At 42.8% G+C, this 18896-nt stretch overlaps 1 protein-coding gene across 5 annotated transcripts in view; it reads right to left on the minus strand.

The window, feature by feature from the left end:
- Positions 1-18896, minus strand: part of cadps2 (Ca++-dependent secretion activator 2) — a 179678-nt gene that overhangs the window by 35100 nt on the left and 125682 nt on the right. For 2 of the 5 annotated variants that reach the window (XM_087177619.1, XM_087177621.1), the window contains exons 15-20: positions 15433-15496; positions 14214-14337; positions 13810-13910; positions 7753-7909; positions 4254-4395; positions 1229-1258 (exon numbers count right to left, since the gene is read on the minus strand). In XM_087177619.1, coding sequence (XP_087033745.1) covers positions 1229-1258; positions 4254-4395; positions 7753-7909; positions 13810-13910; positions 14214-14337; positions 15433-15496 — 618 coding nt within the window. Of the gene's footprint in view, positions 1-1228; positions 1259-2437; positions 2558-4253; positions 4396-7752; positions 7910-13809; positions 13911-14213; positions 14338-15432; positions 15497-18896 lie in introns of all 5 variants that reach the window. The other 3 variants (XM_023419961.2, XM_087177622.1, XM_087177620.1) reach the window with 3 other exon arrangements.

Raw genomic sequence — 18896 nt, forward strand, 5'->3', positions numbered from 1 at the left:
AGACATGGCCACCAACTCTGACAGTTGTGCAGCTCATGGCTCAGTGTGTCCGTCAAAAAGATTATGATCAGAGAAAACAAATCCTCACGAGTGTGTTCAGAACTTTTGCTTGAAAACTGCACAAACTATTTTACATTTCTTACTATGAATATTTCCCGTCTCAGCTGCCGTTCACTTCCAAAGGAACAATGATATTTCAATGGAAGTGCTCAGGTCGCTGGATTTGTTCATGGCAATAAAGCAAAGGCACAAAACTTTGATGTGGAGTTGAAGTTCAGCGGCTGTCTTCACGATGTTGAGGGCGGAGGAGCAATCATAGCTCATGAGCTAATATGTTTTGAGTAAACTTGTATCCCCCGTTAGCGACCGAGCTAAAGAGCTACCACTTTTAATATTAATATTAATATTTTAATGGATAATTTAACAACAAAAAATAGAAAGAAAACTGGACATTTGGCTAAATAATTGTTTTAGTATCATTGTGAAATACAGGCATTACTTTCTTTTACTGATCTCAGGACAGTCATCAGTACCCTCATTATTTCCTGTCGACACAACTCCTGTTGCTGACGAGAGTTATGGAGGAAGACGTGATGCCTCGTTTTAATGTTTTTAACATTTTAAATTTTGACTTGGTGATTTCCTGCGAGTGAGTCTGAGCTCCTCAGGTCGTTGACCTTTGGGGCTTCAAGGCTTCAACATCCGGTGAAAGAGATCTTCTGCTTTAAACTAATTTTTACAGACTTTTAAGATTTTACTTTTCTCCCGCTTTGTGCTTGTTTGGAGAAAACAGGTTCTATGATACAAAGGGAATGTAGGTGGAGAGATGCTCCTCATGTTTTGTGGGTGAAAATACTTTTTAACACCTTTTATTAGATATTTTTTTCTGCACCCTGGGATTCTGACATTCACTCACACAAAGGCTGCTGTGATCTGTTGGTTTGACGTTTGGAAAGATTAAATCAAGAGATGTTTAAAATCACAGTTTGATCAGCTCTTAAACGTCATGAGTGTAAATGTTGAGCTGACCTGACATACCAACACTCCACCACTCTGCTTCTGTTCCTGGCAAACAGCTCCAACATTAAAATCAATAGCACATATTACAATATGGAGCTGAACATCTGACAGCCTGCTTGTTGATTTTCGTTAGTATTTTGTGCTGTTTTGTTGCTGCAGGACACTTTCGCTTTTCTCACATGTGACAACAGAACGTCTCTCAACTTACAAGATATCAGGTAGATTTATTCCGTGCAAGCTGCAACACAAAAATTGAGGCGATGTGTTATTATTGCACTGATATTCTCGACATCGTGACACACACACACACACACACACGGCACAAGGACTCGTGACACACGGCGTCTTCATCGACGGAGTCTCTGAGGAGCGATTGCATGCAGGCGGCGCCCCGCTGACAAAAGAGCCACAGTGTCACAGAAACAATTTGAAAACCACAAACCTCCCTCGCATGTGAAGCCCGGCTCATTCAGCACAGGAATAATGCTGCAAGCTCTTCAGCTCGCTCAGGGACCAGGACTGAGAGTTTTTGTGGATTTTTCAATAAATTACTTTCACGATAAAACTTGAGCAGGGCTTCATGCAGGGGAGTGGAGGAGGGAAAAAAAGCAGAAAGAATCAGTGGAGATACAAAAAAAAAATTGAGTGCAGAGATGTGGACAGACAGATGAACAGACACAGAGCTGCGACGCCACAGGTGAGCAGGACTGAGAGGAGACGGTCCAGGCCAGAGGTCTTCACCCCCTGGAAACCAGAGCTGAACTGGTCCAGCTCTCCGGTCCACACTTTAACTCTCACTTAGGTCTGAGGCCACAAACGCTGATTTCAACTCGGCTGTCCCATTTCAAAGACTCCTCCGAATGCATCCCCGGTTTCCTGGGCCACGGGGGCTCCACTGGGCGGATCCTTCGTGGCCCAACCTATCCCAAGATTCACTGCACACCCGCTTTAAATGTCAGTATCGTGTTTCAGCTCAGGTCCAACTGTTAAAACCAGGACAGTTTGTTTCTAATCCTTTAGAACATAATCAAAGACTCATTGAAGAAATTGATTGGTTTCCTTTGTTACTGTTCACATGTGGCCCAAGTGAAACACACGTCGTATGTTAAATAGTTCAGAGGTCTGTCAATCAAGCAAACTTCCGGTCAGAACTTTTCAGAATAAAAGCTCAAAACAGCTTGAACTAAGGAAGTGCTGTCTGGCTTTTATTTTGTAGGCAAAATCGCTACAGAGGAAGTGATTCTGTGGGTAACTGTTGCTGCCATGATGGAGAATTGTTCTGGGTCTGTTTAGGTTCAGATCAGGGTGGATGGGTCAAAAGTTTCTGATTCCTGTTTTACTACAAACTGTCAGACCGTGTGAAGACCTCTTGTCCAGGTGTCTTACCCCCCTCCCCCCCCCCTCCCCCTGTACATACGTGTTCTCACACAGAGGTCCCATCCAGGCAGGTGCAGAGAAACTGGGCATCTGCGGCAGCGTGAGGGGAAGGCTGGGGACTTTGGGAAGAGGAACGCTCGCTAGATTGTTAGTCAGTGACCTGACGGCGGCGAGGTCGATCGACGGCAGAGAGGGGAAATAATAAAGGAACAAAAGAGAAAGAGAAAGAGAAGATATAGTGACAGTAACAGTTAGCGTTCTTCGCCACGGCACACACACAGAAGAATGGTAATATATAATAGTAGCCACTTGTTCTGCCTGCAGTAATTCATGAATAGAAAACATCAATAAAAGACAGAAAAGTCACTGCTCACTTCTATTTTTTCTATTTTCTTTCAGTTCAGGTGCTTTTTATGAGAGAGCGCGGCTCAGTGCATTGTTCCTGACTGTGTGTCCTTGCCGTTTGTATTGTACATTCAGTTCTGCCTCCTTTTGTTCCCCTGCTGTCCTGTGCAGCGCTGCATTTGTTCAGTCCCCCTTGCGTTTTATTGTCCCCGTTACATTCATGCAGCAGCCAGTATCACACCTCCACAAATCATCACTGCTGAGAGTAAACTGAAGGTAAAAAACCACAATAAGAGACGGTTTGTACAAGAAAGGATCCGCTGAAACGGACGGAGTTCATGAACCTGGGCCTCATACGACTTCTCCAGAGAGCGAGTCATTTGGATTTAATGAGTATGAATTTAACCAACATCATCTTTAATGTGTCTGAAAGAGACGTGAGACGTTCTGTACTGAAAGGAATAAACCGATGTCCACATCTCTTCATACATGTCACGGTGAGAAACTGGATGTGAATGTCACTGCACTGCTTTTTTGATAAATAAAATATTACATACGGCGGGAAATATCACGATATTTGATGTTATCGAACATCAGCCCCGAGCCTAGTGACTTTGTTAGATTCACTCTGGATTGGAGCATCCCAGCTACCGTACCTTGACTGTTGCATCTACAGTGTAAGTGTGATGTGTCGGGTTCGTGCTGCGGGTGATGCTGAGTGACAGAGCTCTGCAGTGTGGTCCGTGTGTGTCGCACTAAATAAAATGTTTTTGCAGTCTGTGTTTAATCGGTAGCTACCTAGCAACATACACACCAAGTGCAGGAGTCATGAGTGTGTCGAAAGGTCAGGCTCTTAAAATTAACTCACTATTTCTGGGATTTTGCTCCAATTAAGCTTCGTGGTTTTATGATTTCTTATGTCTGTGTTCTTTCATGAACTGCTGTCACATCTTCTCAGGATAAGTGCAAAGTTTTTAATCAAGTTAAAATGTTTTGAACTCATGTTTGTCATAATGTATCGGGGGGAGATTTGTGTCCACTTGCGTCTGTCTATTGACTTTATTCACTGTTGAACTGCTTCTGAAACTCACCTCACAGTCGGCCTGAGCACAGCTGGAACTGCAGTAAAATTTATTTTACACTATTTTGTACAAAACATGCCGGATGGGTTGAAACAACTCCACTCAAGAGTTAAAGTACAGAGGAGAAAAATCATTTTCACATCTGTAACGCTCTTGGTGAAATGACGAGAACGACTTTGTCCAGAAAAAGACATGAACGGAGGAGAACAGGAACAGATTCTCTCAAACTGAGAGGAGGACGATTTAAAAAAGTTTGAAATGACTGTTTTTCAGTGTGAAGCAGATGCTGATAACACAGGAATACAGTTAAAACAAAGGTTATATGAAACCTCGATGTCTAAATGATGTAAAACCTGCGTGTCCTCCACGCCTGAAACCAGCGTCTGAAGCTAAGACTGATGGACGAGCGACAGGTGGGCGGGGTCTTACTTGACGGACTGCCAGGTCTCCTGCTCGAAGCCGCGGTGGATGGACTGGGCGATTGACGACTCCATCAGGTCGATGTAGCGCACCACCAGGGGCACGAACAGGTCCTGCAGGTGTTTGTGGAACGTCCCGTTACACAGGTGAGCTGTGGGAGGAGGAGGGGGCGGGGCCAAAAGAAGATCAGGTGAGAACGTTTAATCACCTTAAAAAAAAAAAAATCCTGCCCTGAACAACCAGGTCTCCTTTATGTTCGACCTATTTGTACAATATACTTATAATTTGTTTTCTACAATATTCACTTAGCAACAGGAAAAAGATTTGGCTTCTTTCTGTTACAGATAAACATTGTGGCCATTTCTGCACAAAACAATGAATCAGTTATGATCAAAGCTGCCGTTTATTTCTCTGTCACTCGACTAATGAAGTTGTTTGATTGATCAACTAATTGCTTCAGCTCTAAAATGGATGTTTTGATTGACAGAGTCCACTGGTGTCTACTTTAACAGCTGGGACTCCAATATATATATATATTATATTATATGTCCAAAAGTATATGGACACCCATGTCCAGTGAAGGGATCTCTTTATTTGGCATTTTTTGGGGAATACATTTATTAATTTGATGACAGAATCAATACTGCATATATGCAGCTAGAGCCAGCAGCCAGCTAGCTTAGGTTAGCTTAGCACCTAGACTGGAAACAAGGGTGCAGTGACTTCCTAAAGCCTAAATGAGCTTTAGAGGTGCTGGGAGCTGGATTCAGTTTCCTTCGGACAGAACCGGGTCAGGATGAAGGTGTCGATCTTCTCAGCGAGAAAGTCGATGAGTGAATTTACCAAAAATGCTGAACTATGACTTTGTTATTTGTTAGTGATACTTTAGATAACAGTGTTCCTCCGGCTTTGTGGCGTTCTTCCTTTTCCTGTTGCAACACAACAACGCCCCCGTGCCACAGATACTTTCCCCAGTTTGCTGGACTGTCCAAAAGAAAATCTGACATTCACCCGAACCTGAACGTTATAAGACGTACAAAGGTAGAACTCGTACCGTGGCAGCGTTGCTCCCCTGCACAGGTGTTCAGGATATTTTTGTGTGCACCCCACCCCACCCCCCTGGCCCTCCTTGTGGGTTTGAGGCAGACTGTCAAACAGACAGATGAATCCTCAGCGACAGTAGCAGTCCACAGCGAGGAGAGTGCTGGGTGAGAAAGCGAGCAGGCTGGTCTCTCAGGACTTCATTAGTTTTAATTCCTCTCGCTCTGCTCCGTCATGATTAACACTAGCCTTTTTGCCCTCCGGAGAGTAAAAAAACCCCACCTCCCTCGCAACCGCTCGCCTTCAAACGCTGACAATGAAGTGAGCATTTAAGTAATCTACAGACCAACCCAGAGATAATACACTTGTTGAAGAGGTTCCTCAAAGAGTGAAGAGTGTGTGAAATTCAGTTCTGAGTCCTGAGATCGGCCGATACGCAGTCACAGCAGACGCTTAAAAAAATAATAATGCTGGGAACAAATAGAAAAGTCAAGGTTTGTTCTCTTATTGTCAGGTTCAGTAAATCAACTCCATCATTTTTTGTTTTTTTGTTTTCACTTTGACACCCAAGTACGAGACTGGGTTTAAATCTCTCTCCTCTCACGTTAGACGTAATTATCGAAGAGGGAAGACCTCATTTGTGCAAATAGTCAAAACTATGATTTAGCTTGTTCCGTGTTTTGTCTCCGTCTACTGCCTCATTACACTCCAATTCAAGTCGGCTAATGTTGTGACACTTGGAATAATTACGGCATTAACAGAGGATGGTAATTAGAAAAAATATAAAAGATATGAGCCACAAAACCCAAAAAAAAAAAAAAAAAAAAGAGAAGACATTTGCGGGTTCCTCACATAATGAAACAAGTTTTTTTTTTGTTCTCAACAGTGCCCTTGGGCTGTCTGTCTATCTGCCTGCCTGTCTGTTACTGTATTGGAGGTACTTTGGCATCAGCCATGTTAAATAACGCCTCGCATCTCGCCAACTCTCTGCTGGCTCTGAGACAAAGCCTCGGCGCCGACAGAGGGCTCGGAGAGAGGAAACAATGAGCCCAGATTTTTCTTTTCCAGCAGTCGAACGAAACCTCAACAGTGAGACCTTTTTTTTTTTTTTTAAAGGGAAGAAAAATAGGACAATAATCTGAAATACAGCAGTTCAATGTTGATGTTTGTTATACTTTAATTTAAAGTTGCTACTGTCGTTTTCTTTTAGGTTTATGTTTCTTTTTCACAGTTTGGACCTTGAGACGCAGAAAAGCACATTAGAGAAATAAGTAGGAATAAAAAATAAACAATTTCTTTATTCTTGAAATCATGTTTTGTTGATATGTGAATGTGGTTTACTATTCATAAGTTCACAAAACAAGAACAATAATTGAGTGGAATTGTAAAAGGATTAACAGCAGTGGCCAGAGCACAGCAAGCCAACAAGCTTGTTTATCATCAATCTATCCATCAAATACGTTTGGTTTTGTCATTTTAACTTGTAGTACAAAGGAAAAGAAATAAGAACCAGGAAATAGAAAGTGTCAAAGAGTCAGACTTGAAAAAGTTTGTGAGCAAAATTGGTCAAACTGCAGCTCAACAATGTCAAACGTGAAGATAAATGTGACTGAAGCTGCAGAAAAACAATAAAAGTTTGTCAAACTTCGGCAGAAACTGTAATTTAGTTTATTTTATTTTATCTTTCAGTCTTCACCCGGAGAGTTTAGTTTCCTGACCACTGACCGAAGGAATACGAGGCGAGTGAAGACGCTGGTTAACAGGTAGGCAGGCTGGCCGACGGCGAGCCGAAGATAAAACCGTGGGCAGCCGATCGTGTCCCTCGTCCGGCCCCGACAGTTTTCTCTGCTGCTCGTGTTAATTACTTCCCTGCCGGAGCGTGCGAGGTGCCGTTAACCTCCTCTCTTAACAAGCCTTGTTTTCTCTGGCGTCACCAGTGTTAATTAGCGCTCTTAGTGGCGAGACCATGTGCCGTACGGGGGACCCCCCCCCCCCCACAAAAAAAGATATAAAAAAAAACTGCAGATTTAGAGGCATGAAAATTAGTAAAGAGGAGAGGATGTAAATGAAGCGAGGAGTTCATTCTGACATGTTCACTTGTACAAGAATGACTGAGAAAAAAAAAGATTACAATCTGCTTTTTAAATGTCTTAAGCAGGAAAGTTGATCCACAGTTTTGATAATTCAATAAATAAAAACTGCACACAAGGTGCGGCTGACAGCTAGCTGGCTTCAAATTAACGACAGGGTTTATTCTGATATATAAACACCTGTATCTCTGTCTACCAGCAGCGACCTGGAAGTACGTCACTCTTCAGTTGTCTACAATACCGAATCCAGCGGTCTGATTTCTGTTTGCCTCAATATATAATATGTTGTCTTGCTGGAGTCGTGTTTCACGATCTCCACAATGAAGGTTAACTGCCAAAAATGTCAAGTTCGTCCAGTCAGAGGAGGTCAGACTCACGGTCAGTTCGCAGGAAGTTGTTGAGGAGCTGGAACAGTGGGAAGCTGTCCCAGGAGTCGACCGCCTGGACCTGCAGAGCGGCGTCCATGTCGGCTTTGTACAGAGACAGGAATGTTTCGGCGTGTTCGGCCATCAGCTCCGGCCACCACGAGAAAGCCTGAAGAGAGAGAGAGAGAGACAAGCAACATGAACAGGAAATTGTTTTGTTTCATTGACAACTTTTCAAAATACAGTTTGAAGCCGTAGGAATACGACTGTTGGACAAAGAACATGTTGTTTAATTTGAAGATCTCGTTGGATCTCTCGCAGGTTTATGAAGGTGCAGTTTGAATCCTGAAGTCTGTGGTGTATAAATATGAAGGCACTCAATTATTCACCGCTTTTGGAAAGACAACAAGAGCATCCATTATTGTTGTCAGTTCACACTGTAAACTCAGCTTCAACTGTGCCATACATTTCTATTCTTAATCATGAATGTATCTGCGATTAGTGCTTTTCTAATCAGCTTTTCATGTAGGTGCTTGGACCGTTCGTTCGTGGCCCAGCCTATCCCAAGATTCATTGCAGGCTGGTGACGAAAGCAAAAGACGCCAACGGAGCGCTTGAGGATGACACTGTTAAAGCTGAGTATTGGGTTTCAGCTCAGATCAAAACCAAAGGCCTTACAACCTCAAGTTTTTGTGATAAAAAACAAAGTTGTGTGTTATCGAGGTTGCTAGGCGACAGGAGCGGTAAGGGCGGGCACAGCTGGTGACGCAAACCAGGAAATCCTCCGTTGGCCAGACTGTCTCATTTAGATCCGGCCTTCGCGGTCTATGACATCCACGAAGGGCCACACCTTTGTCGACCGCGTCCTCCGAAGGATGCGGACGATGCACATTGATCCGATTAATGATCAGTTTTCATTTTGACCACAAAGGGTCTTTTTCTGTTGATCAGCGTTGGGAAAAAAAAGCCACATTAAATATTCTTTGATTCAGTTTTGTGAAGCATTTGAATGTGAAAATCTTTTTGCAGGCTCCATGTTACTCGCTTGCTGTGTTTCTGCTGTTGATCGAAAACATCCTGATCCGACTCTGAGAGGTTGACCTGTTGAAGCTGCAGAAATCTAAATAAACCGAGGCGACATGCAAAGTATCTGTAGCTGCCGCGACTTTTAGCTGCTGTTAAAGTGAAAAAGAAGGAAAAAGGCCCAGAGGTGCTGTTGTGAAAGCGCCTGCTGATTCACTAATGTAGATGCCTTCGGTCTAAAGAGCATCCAGGCTGTGCGGCTCTCCAGTGGGCAGAGGTCAGCCTGCTCAGGTGACCGCTGCTATTGATGGCTGACCTCTGAGAGAAAAGTGCAACCGGTGCACTCAGGTCGGTGTTTGTATGTGACGGAGGAAGACGAAGCAGACGTGTAAGACGGGGAGAAGAAAAATGACACGGCAGCGGCTCGTACTCGTGGCCTTGCAGGATGACTCGTCAGGCATTTCAAATGCGCCTTTTCGGTTTCCTGTTACTGACAATAAACGGCGGTAAACCAGCCTGATGGTTCTTCGTCACTTACGACTCATTCTTCTCAAGACATCCATTTCAGTAACAGCTGCTCGTGAATAAAGACGGCCATCAATCCATCAGGGAAGACAAGAATGGAGGGAGGAGCGACTGAAAGGACGAGTTTAAGTAGTAAAGGTAAGAGAAAGAAAGATGTTAGAGAAGCAAAGATGGAAGGGAAGGAATAAAAAAGAAAGGTTGGCGGATGGTAGGAAGTATGGAAAAAGAGAAGCAGAAACACAAAAGGATTGAGAGAAAAAGTGAACAAAAGGAGGACTATAAGTAAGGTGGGACGACGTAAAGAAAGAAGGACAGAAGAAGAACAAGAGGGAAAGAATGATGGGAAGAAGACATGCAAGATAGGAAGAAGAGAAGAGGGAAGGAAGAAATGTTATCAATATCAATCTGAGGAAAAAAGAAAACAACAGTGAACAAGGATTGGAGGAAAGAAGAAGAAGAGAATACAGGAGGAAAGGAAAACAGATAAAGCTAAGAAAGGGTGAAGGGAGGGAAAAAGAAGGACAGAAGAAGCGAGGACTAAAGAGAAGACAAAAGAAAGAATGAAAAGAGAAAAAGAAATATGGAAAAAAGAAAAGTAGTGAACAAAAATGGGTAAACAAAGGAAAAATAAAAAGGACAGTAAGAAAGAAGATGGAAAAATAAAGAAAGGAAAACTGGAAGAAATAAAGGCATGGAAGAAAACAACTAAGGAAAGAGGGGAAAATGGAAGAGAGAAAAATAGTAGTACACAAAGATAAGGGGTAAAGATAAAGAGATAAAGCAGGGGAAGAAACAATAAACGACAGCAGGTGAAAACAGAGGGCAAGGGGTAGAAAGCAAAACAAAAAGAAAATAAGGACAGAAAGCAAAAGTATGGAGAAAACACGGGAATAAAGACAGAAAGGGGAAAGACAGAAGAAGGTAGAAAAACAGTGATGGGAAGAATAATGGAAGAAGGGATTAATAAAAATAAAAAAAGGTCCAGTCTGTTGAAAACCAAAATGTTCTTTTAAGAGAAGAAGAGTGTCAGCCCTTTAAAGGGCTAATGTACTTATTGTCCCACCAAGGACATCCGTCCCTCCACAGCCTGCGCTCCACTGACAGCAAAATGCGAGAAAGTGTCATGACTGAATATTTTCCTTATTGTGGAGCGAGAGAGAGTCACGAAGGTGAAGGGGAGTGTTGGGCAGAGACGGCAATGAGCCGTTTTCAGAGAGAAAAAACTCTGAGAACGAATGCAACCCGGTGGACAACAGGGAGTTAATTCAGCCACAAGAGCATTAGTGTGGCGATAAGGTCTCGCTGTCAGTGATCCACATCGTCTCGATGGAGGCTGAGGTCGGGACTCAGCGCAGACCGGTCAAGATCCGCTTCTTTATGGACCCGGCTTTGTGCACGGAGGCGTTGTCGTGTTGGAACAGTAACAACAACATATTTGGCTAAATCGTGGACATTAAACGGCCACACCCCAACACCCGTATCAGTCGCCTACTGATGCATGTGCAAAGCTTGGTGAGTTTTGGAGCACGCCCTGCAACCTCCAAAAAGCTGAACGTAATTAGGGGGCGCTATAGAGCCGACACGCCAACAACTGCTCATTAGTACAAATACGTGTGCAGAGTTTCATGCAAATCCTAAAGGCTAAAATGATCAGTTTTAACAGTTTTATCAAACTGTTTGACGGCTCTGTTCAGACTCTTGGTTGAGGTTCAGCAAAGATCCTGGTCTGGTTGAAAACAAACAACAAGTGTTGTGTTGTTTATTTACGGTCGACCTGAACCATCATCTTTACCCAACATTAACCAAAGTGGTTTTGTTGCCTAAACCAGGAAGAACCTGCATTTATCATCATAATGTAACTTAAAAATATAGAAACATTTCAAGGAGACATGGTTACATAAACATTCCCTCCACTGGAGCTGAAGGACCTCGACCCACATGCCGTACTCTTTCATTTCCACGGCCTTTCTTTCACGGTTACCTCATTAATCCTATTTGACTGGTATATCTTGTTTTTTTGTCTTTGTTGTGTTTGTTATTTATCTCTGCAGCGACCTCATGCTCTCTCAGCCAGCGGGAAAATAATTATATATCAAACTGCACTTAATGAGAGCAGAGAGGTTATTTACAGTCTATACTCTCCATAGTTTAAGTGGAGACGCCTCCTTTTTACCACTAGTTCTTTTCTTCTTCTATAAATGTCTTCAAACATGCTTCGCTTGGTCTTCAGAGCTAACAGTCACACTACCTTCAGCAGAACATGATGTTCATTCATGTGGCACAAACCTGTTCTACAATATAATATAAACCTGGATATTTAAGGGTTTTAATTATCACACTGACAGTTTAAAATAAACAAGTTAACAGTTTTTCCATTTCTTCATCTCTTTAATCTCGTCCACATCTGCGTAGCTGGATAAAAGTCCAGCGAGTGAACCGTGAGTTCAGGTAATCTGAAGAAAAGAAAAAGAAGCCTATCAAACGTCCTCTAAACTCCTCACATACAGACTGTTGGTAGAAGCTAGCTACAGCACACGTCGTCAGTTGCCCCACTCGGAGGGGTTTTGGGGCAACAGCAGTGAAACATCAACAACAACACAAACTTGAGCGGAGGATGACGGAAACATTCACACAGCAAACTTACCTCTCTTCCCTTCCCGCGGTGGAATAGAAACAAAAAACAAAAAAAGACAGAAAGAAAGAAAGGACAGTCAGATAAATAAGATGTTTAATGTGAGTTTGTCTCCAGACAGATGAGTCTTCTTCAACATTTACAGACGGTTCTTTCAGGCATCAGGGGCCAATTTCTCAAATATGTCTAGTGTCTAAAATTCTTCTTGGTTACTTTTTCTTTTATCATGAAACACTTAACGAAGTTTAAAGCGTCCCCTTGACTCAGAAGTATTATTGTAATATTGTTCCTTCAGTCTGTCACTGGACGGCTGTTTTCACATTCATCTGTTTGAGTATCAACAACATCACAACTAGTCTGGACTCAGTCCTGGTCCAACATGCAACTTCCACAACAAGTGTGATGTGGGAATGAGACACACTCAGAAGCAGGAGACACATCCTTTGTTTAGCAGTTTAACTTTTGAAATGACAAGAATAATAATATTTGCAGAGTTTTAATTTTCCAGTGAGGGAGGAGGAGGAGAAGTCATTTTCAAACGAGGTAATTAAACTGTATCAGACACAAGCAGTATTTTTATCTGGCATGAAACACAGATCTTTAAATGAAAAGGCTGTAAAGCAAAAAAAAAAAAAAAAAAAAAACGGCGTTCACATGAACTGCCTGAAACACCAGCTCGTCACTTTGACATTTCCATAATGAAACACTGACAAAAAATAACAACAACAAAAAGCAGAGAGGAGAAGGAGAAAGAGAAGGAGCGCGTGATTGATGCCGACGGTAACCGGGTAAACAATTATGATTCATCTCTAAATTTAAGCTGTGACAGCCTGTGGCGCTACTCTGACAAAAAAAAAAGCTTATTAATCTGTAGTTAACATCACTCACATCAGCTCCAAGCAGAGATCCACCGGTCGCCATGGCAGCGGCAGAGTGCGGCATGTTATTAATAGCTCAGAAACAGATGCCTGAGCGCCACGCTGCCACTTAGGGCCGATCAAACCGCCACGTCTCAACACCTATGATTGATCAGTTTTACACTGCGGCGTGTAAACGCCTCGTGCATATGGGCCGTGGGCGTTGTTTTCATCGTGCCTCCGCCGCAGACTTTAATGCAGCGCCGCCACTTGCCATGTCATCTGCCACTTTAGCGCGAGCGCTGCCAGCAGAGGCAAGAGGAGGGAAATGGACAGTGCTGCGAAAAGTGATCAAGAATGTTAATGAAGTGATCAGGTGACATGCGGCGTCTCTCTCTCTCTCTCTCGGAAAAAAAAAGAAAAAAGCAGAGCAGAGTTTGAACTGAAGATGAGACTCAGAGGAAGAAAAGAGTTTCACAGTAAAAGTCTTTGTAATTAATCCAAGGACTTGATTTCTTTAGCAAGTCAGCTACTCATAGAAAATAAATATTGACCTTCTTAACTTTTGATTAATGGTTGATCCACGAGTCTCAACCTGAACACAGGTTTACGCTTTCTGATGAGATATAAACAACATGACTGACGATCTAAATACTGCTGAATAAACGTTATCATGCTCATTCATATCTGCTCACTGTTCTTCTGTCTGTTGAAGCTTCAGCTCTGGTGCTTTCCTGTATTGAATGCTCTTGTGTGCTGAACACTGTTGTGAGCTACAGATGGTCATTATCAACGACATTTTACACACTCGATTTATCAACTATTCAAAAAACAAAATCATAATGAAAGTAAGTTTATTAGGTTTCTGTCAAAACATCGGTTTCTGAGCTTGGAATAAGAATAAAGATCAGTCTTCAGTTATTCATGTTTGGTCAACACGTTTCTTAGTGTGAAGCTCTGGTTTGTGTCTAAAACAATAAAAAAACAAACGCAAAGCCACATAACTATGAAGGACAAGTCCGTGTTCAGTACCTCAGAGTGATGCTCCTCGTTCTGCTGCAGGACTTCGATGCAGAGCTCGCCCAGTCTCATCATGTCCTCCAGTCTTTTCTCTGGAGCTGCCTGAGCGTCCACTGCAGGTTCAAACACAGCAGGGGACATGTAGAGATTATAAATACTGCAGGTTATTTTAACACACACACTACATTTCCCATAAACCTTTGCTGGTTGTGCAGTAAGTAGTCGTCCGGGTCAAACCCTGTCGACACCCCTGCTCCTCAGAGGATGAACCGTTTAGATTTGAATGAAATCATGACCTTCCCTCTAGCGCCACCATGAGGATGAACCGTATTAACTGATACTAATTGTGAACGGAAACTCTGATTCGCTGATTGATGGAGTCGTGTGCAGAGAAAACTGAACCGACAGACTCCGACCTTTGATCTGAGCGTATTCGATCAGCTGACTGTAGTTGAGCCGAGCCGCTTTCTCCAGACACGTCTGCACCAGTTTCTTCATGTCCTCAGGAGGGACGGGCGTGGTGATGTCCTTCATCAGCACCTGGAAACACACAGACGAGGGCCACGTCTCAGCAACACACAACAGGAAACAGCATCTCAGAGCACAGAATCCCTCCCGACCGTGTGTCGCATTTTCACTTTTACTTTTAGGCCTAAGAGTAAAAGTATTTCATCAACTTTCATAACTTCAGAGATCAGTCCGGTAGGAGAAGTTCAGAGGAGGGAGCGAGCTCTCTGCTCTCTCCTCACACCAAGCCTCCACACCTTGATGATTTGGGTCTTTCAGAAGCAACGGTGGTAAATTAACATTTTTAACGCTGGTGCAACTCCTCAGGTAATTTGTAGATTTATTATTTATCAGTGTAAAGTTATGGAAAACAAGCTGCATTAACACAAATGGTGGGTTTACTTATTTTATTTTTTATTATTATTATTTAATTATTATTTAATTATAATTTTGATTTATTATTTATTATTAGTTTGTTTAAAACTAAGAGCTTTATTTAAGAGATGTTACCACATACTTTCCAACCCTGGGTGAGATTACTGACGTACTGAGGACAGCCTGCAGTGAGTTAAATCACTTCTATTGATTTAGCGTCACAGGAGCTGTAGTTGACAGTTGAACTGAGAAGATAAATCCCATTATTTTCAATGCAGATGTGCCCACATGTGCATCACTGCTGCCTGTGCTGATTTGCTGACAAATCAGGCAGGTTTAAATTGTGTTTACATTCTTCGTTTAATGCGTGCCTGTTTATTTACAGCATAATGCAAATTTATTATTTTTACATCTTACATTACCTGAATAGTTACCTATGCACCTGTACACATGAAGTCTATACATTAAAAGAGCAGCTACTTTCTGCTTTTCTTATTGTGTAATATAAAGCTCACCTGTTAGAGAACTACAGCACCATCAGCATCATTTCTAATTGTTAGCAACATCACGTTCTCCTATCCCTCGCTCACAGTAACTGCAGTTCTACTCTCTGGATTTCTATGATTCTGCAACAAGTGAAAAACACAAGCGACAAATCTTCTGCTTTGTACATGAATAAGATTCAGAGACGCTGAGGAAACCTTTACAGGACGTCTGCACAAACATTAGAAGTGTTTCGATGCGTGCTTGTACCCGTTCCTGCAGGGAGAGTGTTGCCTTCAGGGCCCCATCTGGTCGTCCGAAGGGAAAGCAGTACCTGCAGATGCAAAACGTGGGCGGGCGTCACATTTAGAAACAATCTCAAGGACAACTGTGTGGAAACAAAAAAAGAAGAAGAAGGAAGAGGAGGAGAAGAAGAAGATGGAAGCAGCAGCAGCAGCAGCAGCAGAAAGACGTCGGTTGGCGTCAACAGATGGCTGCCTCCTTTCATCTAATTACACTGATGGAGGAAGCTTTTCTCACCTCCCGCTCCGTCTGAGCGCAGACGATGCGGTTCAGAGAGGTTTCATGTTGCTAATTGACAAGTGAACAGTACTTAATAAACAAAAGCACGTGGTCGAGCAGGTCAGCCATTTATTGGACAAAACAAAAAAAAAACCTACAGGCAGATGTTCTGTTCCTTCAGTTATATGATTGACAAAAATGAAGTGGTCTTATCAGGCGGAACTATTCACCGAGCCGGATTCTATTCATGTGTAAGTGAAGTCACAAGTTCATGATGTTCGCTGAGTTGAAAAAAAAAAAAGCATTAAAGAGCAGAACATGTGACAAAGGCCTGGACTGTCTCTCACGGATGCAACGTGTTCAAGTGTTTGAAAGGAGCGCAAGCGTGTGACAGGAAGTAAAACCCGTGACACATTAAGGTTTATCGTGAATGAATTAATGTGTGACATGTACGAAAACATATCAGGAGAAAAATAAATCCGATTTAACAGCAGAAAGAAACATTAACGTTTTAGTGAGTCATTAAGTAAAACTACCAGCCTTTGTTTTTGTGACAGCTTCACAAACATTCATAATGGTTTACTTTTATTTGTTGCATATTATGTTGTGAAATAACTGGGGTGTTTTTAGCTGCAGTCAAAACCACGTCAGCAGTTTATTTACACTGAACAAAAATATAATACTTTTGTTTTTGCTCCTAATTTTTCACGAGTTGAAATAAAAGATCTGAGACTTTTTCTAATCGCACAAAAGACCTGATCTCACAGATCTCACAACCGTCTTCAGAAATGTGTCACGGTAAATGAAAAAAATCTTTTATTTCAACTCATGTTAAAGTCCAGACAAAAGTGTTTGGATTTATAGGTTTTGTTCAGTATATATGTGCAATCATGTCTCCTAATAAACAGCATTTACTGTATATCCTACTACTTTGTTTTAAGAGAAACGCAGCGTGCTGATTGGATGTTCAGTAGCATCTTTTTCCAAGTTCAAAGTGCAGGATTTTGTCACCAGAGGTTCGGGTTCATGTGGTCACACTGAGGCAACAAAAGCACTTTGGTCCAGGTTAGTGAAACACTGTGGTTTCAGTCGCATGTTAATGAAGTGTGTTAATGTTGTCTCATGCTTCAAGTTGACTTTATTAGTGTAAAATCAACACCAAGCTTTAACCGAGCGCCGGAGGAGAACCATAAAAAAAGTTCATGAATATGCTACAAGGAGAAAAAGAAAGAAAGAAAGAACTGAACTGTCAGTTTTGTCGATACATTCATTTTTGTAGCACATAAAAACGTAATCAGGGGAGATCGAACAGGTCAACGCAAATTAGTCGACCGAGCTTCATCCTCCTCTTCACCGGAGGTGGAACTGTTGGTGTTTCCACCAGGAACGGAAATTAATTAAATACTGATGTTTAAACGCCATTTAACAGATTCTCCAGAGAGAGAGAGAGTGACAGAGAGAGAGAGACAGAGAGAGAGACAGAGAGAGAGACAGAGAGACAGAGAGAAAGAGACAGAGAGAGAGACAGAGACAGAGACAGAGAGAGAGAGACAGAGAGATAGAGAGAGAGACAGAGAGACAGAGAGAGAGACAGAGAGACAGAGAGAGAGAGAGATAGACAGAGAGACAGAGAGACAGAGAGAGAGACAGAGAGACAGAGAGAGAGACAGAGAGAGAAAGAGAGAGAGACAGAGAGACAGAGAGAGAGAGAGACAGAGAGAAAGAGACAGAGAGAGAGACAGAGAGAGAGCGACAGAGACAGAGAGACAGAGAGAAAGAGACAGAGAGAGAGACAGAGAGAGAGCGACAGAGACAGAGAGACAGAGAGAAAGAGACAGATAGAGACAGAGAGAGAGAGACAGAGAGACAGAGAGAGAGACAGAGAGAGAGACAGAGAGAGAGACAGAGAGAGAGAGACAGAGACAGAGAGAGAGAGACAGAGAGACAGAGAGAGAGACAGAGAGAGAGACAGAGAGAGAGCATTTGAAAACATGTAATTTAACTTTGGCAATAATCATCCAGGTTCTCACCAGCAAAGCTTCTCTGGACTGAAATCTTTTTTAACGTCTCTTTTTCTTCTTCATCACAAGTTGGAAAATAACTACATGACGTGATGAACGACTGTGACTCGAACCTTCTTCAGCAGCTGGACATTAACTAGATAAGGTGGTGGTCTGGGTTAAAACAAGTGCATGTAGACCAGCGGACCATGGATCCCCATCTGGTAAGATTTTTGCTTTTAGATGTTTTATCACAGAGTGTTTGAAACCTGTGCCACTGTGTTACTTATAGATGGGACTGTAGTGTAAACACATTGTTCCCCTTTCTGCCGGGAACCGCTGGGGGGGTCCTTGAATCCCACTTTGAGGACCACTCATGTAGACTGTGTCACAGTCAGACGCTTTGTTGACCCCCCCCCCCCCCCCCCAGCATCTTCTCCAAGAGGTTCTACAGCCCCACAAGAACAATGACGACCTTCTCTCCTCATGGACAAGAGTCGTCTTTGTGTTGTTTCTTCGGTACAGATCCTTTAGACAAACCTGTTCTTAAACAGTTTGAGGTTTCAAAAAGTCAGCTCCATGTTTGTCCCACTTTGATGTGGAAGAACTTGACTGGTCTGCAAAGAGGTCTGACTAAAACCCCGTCTAACACCTTTGGGATGAACCTGAACACCGACCGTGAGTCGGACCTCATCACCCAGCACCAGTGTTGCAGCTCGCTGAGGCTCTTGTTGCTGACTGGGAGCAGGTCCCTGCAGCAGGTTCACAAATCTGCTGGAAAGACCTGAAGAGTGGAGGCTGCCGCGACAGCAGCGCTCTGGATATTTGTGTCTTCGTTCCCCGTGTGGATGTCACCAAGATAAACAAACATGTCCTCCTGCTAGAGGAAGGACACTGTGAGTAGGAGGCGAATAATTACTCACAAACCAAAGAGCGATTAGTTAATCTTTAGATAATCTCCTTCCTGAGGAGGGAAGAATAATGATCATTAGAGGCAATGAAGAGAAGCAGTTGTAGTTTAAATTTATAACCCTCCATGAACCTTTAGTGGCTGATCTCAGCTTTAATCCAAAGCAAACTGTGGAAATCCTGCTCTTGTCCGAGGGACATTAGCATAATCCCAGCATTGTCCCAGCCATTGTTTACCAGCATTAGCCCCTTGTTGAGGTGAGTTAGTAATGACTCCCGCTGATACACCCCCCCACCCCCCAC

Source organism: Seriola lalandi, unplaced genomic scaffold, assembly GCF_002814215.2.
Source record: "Seriola lalandi dorsalis isolate HSWRI2012SDOR001 ecotype SW California unplaced genomic scaffold, Sedor1 jcf7180002054614, whole genome shotgun sequence".
In the NCBI taxonomy this organism is placed as follows: domain Eukaryota; kingdom Metazoa; phylum Chordata; class Actinopteri; order Carangiformes; family Carangidae; genus Seriola; species Seriola lalandi.